We start from the raw sequence: 6,000 nt of genomic DNA, 5'->3' as shown, positions 1-6,000 counted from the left end.
AAGAGTGTGGTAAGAGGGTAAAAGGCAGGGAAGCCGTCTGAGCTCTGAGATCACCAACCCTCAAAACCTCAAATTTCAGAGCTATTACCTGTGATCACATATACAACCTGAAGATAGCACATTGTACTTTTTTACAACTTCTGACTCTAAAGGATTTAGGCTTGTGAGATATGGATTTTCAAAGAGTTTTCTTTTATGGGAAAAACCTTCTCCACTTTACCTATCCTTTCTATAAAAGCAAGGAAATGTTTTGTTTAGAGATATGAACATTAGTTTGATTTTTACACTGCAATCTACCGGGAACTGGTACTTTCAAGCCAGCATTAAAAAAGCACATTCATAAAAATTTCTTTAAAAAAATTGATAAGAATTTGTTTGTGTGTGCAAAAACACTTTTACTTCCAAGACTGCTTTTAACTGGAAACTCATTTCCAGAAGTAAATTTCAAACTAAAACTAGAAAATTTTCTTTCACTCACAGGTTCACAGTGATTTTAATGCCATCTACAGTTAATTAGGAAAACAAGTTTAAAATTTTTAATCTTAATTTACTGATGTTAAAATTTTCATTTGGTATACTTTTCATTTGGTATTCAAAAACAGCAGTCTGCTATAAAATTAAGAAATGGCCTTAATTTTGTTTTGATGCTAAACATTCTGAGGAAAGACTTAAGCAAGTACTAAATAACATAGAAAAAAGACACTTAATTTTTTGAAGGGAGAATTTCATATACTAGATTTTAATTAATATATGTAAGTACACTGGTTTTAACTCTTAACATTTTAGAAACAAGCTAATCGATAACAATGAGAAGTTGCTGCTATCTGATAAATCAAATTTTACATGTACTGATATAAAAAAAGGAAATCTAAAAGAAACTTTAGAGCCCTCAGGTGGTAGCTTCTTGACCAATGAATCATTAGTTTATCATGTTCAGTTCAGATAAGCTTAAAAATGGAAATGGGAAAACTCAATCAAAGAGTAAACAGCTTCTATATTTAATTACCATTTAAGAAGTTTTTCAAGATATTTCCCACTGCTTTTTTTGGCCCTGAGGAAGGTTAAGAATAGAAAAATACTCTATAAAGAAATGTAACAACGAGTACTCTCTGGGATCAAAACAAGATATAGGAACTACTGTTTAAGGTCTTCCTTTTTTTCCTGTACAACTCCAAGCATTATCATCTTCTATCAGCTTTCCATTTTTAGGACATTCTTAGGAACAGAATGCCCCTTATCTGAACTTTATCAGATCATGTTGGAAATCTATTTATCAGACAAATTTACAATGTGAGATTTATTGTATATGAACTCCTTTAAAGACAGGGAAGCGCCATTCATACTAATCCATTCAGAAAGATGACCTAAAAAACCACTTTTTCTGATAAACCATGAGTAAAATATTTCTCCGATATACACAGCACAACTGTAGTGATTTACTTCCAATCTAAAGCATTAAACTTCATGCTAGACAATTATCTTTCATATTTTATATCATGGGATTATAATAAAAATAGGTTTTGGAGTAGCTGTAGATAAAGAATATAAAAGTATGCCAGAAGTCTTTCAGATGAGAAATAAGTAAGGTTTTGGTTGTGCATGCATGTACATATAAAGGTGTTTCTTTTTTTAAAAGCAAATTTAGCGCTCTGAAGTTTCCTGAGTGATACTCTCATAAATTGTGGTGGGAATGACAGCATCATTGAGTTATCTCAATTATGCACAGAGCTCTCATAAGGTTTGAGTTTTTAAAAATGCTGGCTCGACAGCGAATCACTTATTTCTATACAGTATCAGAAAATAATAGTATCTCTCTCAAACTGGCTCAAAGAGCAACAGTAAGAGAAAAAGCAACCATACAATGGTTTATTCAAACCAATTGCTTTCCACGCTACGGGCACCTCTAGTCCCAGTCTATGAACAATTTTTAAATGTTCATCCATAGCTTATTTTCCAATCTAGCTTTGGTAAACTAAGCACCCAAATTTGTTAAGAGTCAAAGTCAATTTCTTTTTGTAAAATGACAACATATTTTGAAGATAATGTACATCTTCAAGTTACGTCTTTTAAGTACCATTCTTCAAAACCAGAATATATGCTGAATGCGGAAGTGGCTGCTAGAACTGATAGATTACTATATCAGAAATTAAAAATAAAACCCAAGCTGACAGCATGCTAGCATTAAACTTGGTTTAACTACACCACCTTTCCCATGAACAGCGCTTCTCTGTCTAAGACAAGCTCATCTCCGGATCGCGCCCACTCACATGAAAAACTGGGACCCATTGGTGTGCTTCCCGCGGTTCGCCATTGACAAAAGGAACGCTCTGTCGTGTTTGAGAACAAAGTTTTCGTCTGTTTGAAGAAAGCACAAATCCGTCAGTCTCCAATTATAAGCCACTTTTAAAGTGTCATGTTCACAGAAATAAATAGAAAGCAAAAGGTGAAATTCCTCTTCTGGTCAGTACAGATACTTGACTGAACATTTAGAAAAAATTTTTTTAACTAATTGAATAACAAAAGAATAAAAACACCAAGAAACACTACTTAAAGCTTTGAGGAAAAGAACATATATTTAATACTTTATACAAACAGCCTTAGAACAGTCACTTTTAATAGTAACGTACTTTGGCTAAATAATATTTAAGCTATTAACTTTCAGGGAAAACTAGTAAAGAAATTTTAGAAAAATCTCTATTTAGTAAATCTCATGTCCTCCAAATTTCCAATTATCCTGCCTAATGCATTATACATGGGAGATGTCTAATAATCTTCTTATGTGCTTAATTTCTACATGGTAAATGTATTGTTTAATTGAACTGAAGTTATAGACTATAAGAGCAAAAATTCAAAATAATATAAATTAAGTTGTAGGGACATGTTTAAATTAAGTATGTGGATTCTTTCTAATCAACAGGATCACAAAATTACGCAAGGCAGAAAGTCCTGTAAAAACAACTTAATTGGCAAAATACAATTTTAAGATACACAGTATCTGCCACAGGGAACAACCACATTAAAGTGGCCTACCAGCATTAATTTCAAAGCTACATGCTAACAGAACCAGCCAGAAAGCTGTTTCTTACTAGTTCAAAGGAAAAACTGTCATAAAGATTACTTAGAGATTATTTTAATTCCAGTAGAAGTATCTTGAGAATTTAAATTTCCTTTTAACATTCATACAAACAAATCTTTCTTTAGAACAAACAGAAACATAGAAAACTTTAAAAAATGATTACCTTGGGAACAGGCTTCTGAAAAAGAGTAGTAATCCATTTTTCCCCAAAAGAAATATAAAACACTATTATAACACTGAAGCTATCATGGCATTAAAACCTAGTAATATTGGATCCCATTATAAATCTCTGCAACTGACTTTTCTAAGGCTTTTTGGGGCAAGTGTAATAGTTAGATTTATGTAAATGCTACTACTGTAGGAATAATACACAATCATATAGTTCTAGTATACAAAAGAAAACATACAAACCTTGGAGAAAGGAAGAAATACCAACTTTTATTCAAAGAAATTGCTTGATTTAGGGAAAAAAAAACACAACCAGATTCTTTGCCCTGATGTGGAACTAATAACCCATCAGGAAAAGAAAAAAGATACAGATGCATGTATGGAACAGTATACAAAATTTTCCAAGTCTTCAAGCAATACTGAAATCCAGCCACAACCTGACCCAGACTGTCCATAAATTTATTAGGAAGGGTGCAAGGGAACAGAATTGGAGTTTGTGTTACTGAGCTTCGTTCTCTTACCTTTTCATTTTGCAAAAGACCACATTCTCTATAAACAAAAGAATATGTTGACAGTTTTAGGCAGGAAGATAGGAGTTTTCATGTATATAGTTGCCTAACCTCCATGCTGAAAGTCATGTTTAACTGTAACGTTAGCCTTAATTAATCTTGTCAATTAAAAGTTACATATTACAGTATAATTTATCCCCAAGTTCATGCAAATAAAGTATTTTCATGCAGCATTAGTTTCATGCAAAAAGTGAACTATAAGTAAACCTCTTCTCATTAAAAGTACATGATCAAACTTGCTTTAATATCAGAACTGAAACAAGAGATCATAAAATACTAAGGCTTACCTTTGAAATATCCACCATAAATTGATTCTCCGCCTTTTCCATTACCTGCAAATAAGGAACTACATTAAACTATAATGAAAAGTAAAAATATACTAATACATATAAATTACTTTTTATGGTTTCAATTTGCTGAAGGAGATAATGCCTTGTAATTGTTGCAGATAATCAACGTCCTAACAATCCTCAATAAACCTCATCTTGAAAATATAAGTGCAACCCTATTATAATAAATACTGTTAAAGTAATCATCTCCATAACCCATTTATTTCAAACAGTAACCACACCAATAAAATTTGAGAACAATAAAAACAATCGAACAGTATTTTGGCATTTGTTGTAAGGTAATTCACCAAGTAATTATAATATTATTAAAACTGCATAAAAACAAAATGTCTTAGTATTTTGCTTTTTCATACATTCTAGGTCTACAACATTCATTCATCCAATAACTACTCACTGATTACCTAATACTTATATCATACTGTAAGTGATATAATATTTACAGTTAAAAATAATAATGTGCACTTTAGAAACTGACAGATCAAGTTATTAGGAGCATAACTTTTAGCTCTACCTTCACTGAAGTCCCCACCCTGAATCATAAAGTTTTTAACCACACGATGGAATGTAGAACCTTTATAACATAACTTCTTCCCAGTTGTTTTCCCAAGGCCTTTCTCCCCTAGGGGGGAAAAAAAAAAAGAAGTTTAGCTACAAAAACATCCTTCCATGGAAAGTACCATTCAATTAATCCTTTGTCAAATCCCTCCTGTGTGTTGAGCGCTGTAAGAGACACAAGAGGTACAGTGTGACAATTTAATACATACACACCAAAATAAATAACATAAAGCAGCATGCAAATGTTAAATTGTGTGGTATAGACTCTACATGCTACAGGAGAAAAGATCAAAACTGGTTATCACTCCAGTAAAAGAAGGTAGTACAAAGATTGTGTATGCATGTGTGTGTGTCCAAGTGTGGATTTCACATTTTAAATTTGCTATTTCCATTTTTAAAGTAACAGTATAGATGTTTTTCCTCCCAATTTTTCTACTTTTTGAAAATATAAATCCAATTATACATAACAAAAAAATAACTTCACTATGTTTTGCCCCTCTATTTTCTAATCCTAAATTTCTTGTGAAATCTGGAGTGCTATATTTGTTCAGAGTACCAAAATTTGTAAAATTCTACCCAAACAAATCAGTTTTGAAAATGCTATTATTTTATAAACTACAATGTATAGAGAAGATTTCATTACACACACTAGTACTTTATTATTCATTTTTGAAACCACATCTTCTCTCTTCCCTTTAAGAAATGGTTTTCTGATTTCATATCAATGAAAATAATATTTTTATTTGCCAAACTCATTTCACAGCCCGTTACTTTTTAGGAAAATATCTACTCTGTTAAGTAAGGTCAAATTGTAAGCCATGACTTCTCACTGGAAATAATTTAATAATTCATTTACCTGAGCAGAGGCAAAGGAAGTTTTTGCATGTTTTTGGACATATGTCTGAGAAGAGCTGAAACATAATGCGACCAACTGAAATGAAACACATGAGGAAAAAAAAGTAAGCAAGTTGATTAAATATACATTTTATATGGGAGACATAAAATAGGTCAACAGAATTAACAAAACTGGAAAGTCCATTTTTATAATTCATTTAAATTTCTTAGGTTTCACATGAAAGAATTTAAATGGGCAATACCAACTATAAGAACTCCACTGTTTGCTAGTGTTAGAATTCACATGCAGCCAAAGCCCTAAAAGTGTAAGATTTTAAGTGTCTTTTAAGGGGCCCTATTAGATTCCTTTCAGTAGAGAACCCTACTTGAACTATTAATCTTCTTTAAAAATACTCTGGATAACAGTTGTCTAATCTCTGCTTGGACC

At 31.9% G+C, this 6,000-nt stretch overlaps 1 protein-coding gene across 9 annotated transcripts in view; it reads right to left on the bottom strand.

Moving 5' to 3' along the window:
- Nucleotides 1–6,000, bottom strand: part of NKTR (natural killer cell triggering receptor) — a 45,062-nt gene that overhangs the window by 26,762 nt on the left and 12,300 nt on the right. For 5 of the 9 annotated variants that reach the window (XM_025048929.1, XM_006914823.3, XM_006914824.3 and 2 more), the window contains exons 3-6: nucleotides 5,575–5,649; nucleotides 4,675–4,782; nucleotides 4,101–4,145; nucleotides 2,268–2,355 (exon numbers count right to left, since the gene is read on the bottom strand). In XM_025048929.1, coding sequence (XP_024904697.1) covers nucleotides 2,268–2,355; nucleotides 4,101–4,145; nucleotides 4,675–4,782; nucleotides 5,575–5,649 — 316 coding nt within the window. Of the gene's footprint in view, nucleotides 1–2,267; nucleotides 2,356–3,239; nucleotides 3,794–4,100; nucleotides 4,146–4,674; nucleotides 4,783–4,840; nucleotides 4,884–5,574; nucleotides 5,650–6,000 lie in introns of those variants that run through there. The other 4 variants (XM_025048930.1, XM_015591708.2, XM_015591706.2 and 1 more) reach the window with 4 other exon arrangements.

Source organism: Pteropus alecto, unplaced genomic scaffold (assembly GCF_000325575.1).
Source record: "Pteropus alecto unplaced genomic scaffold, ASM32557v1 scaffold156, whole genome shotgun sequence".
Lineage (NCBI taxonomy): Eukaryota > Metazoa > Chordata > Mammalia > Chiroptera > Pteropodidae > Pteropus > Pteropus alecto.
This window is presented reverse-complemented; position numbering and strand designations above follow the sequence as displayed.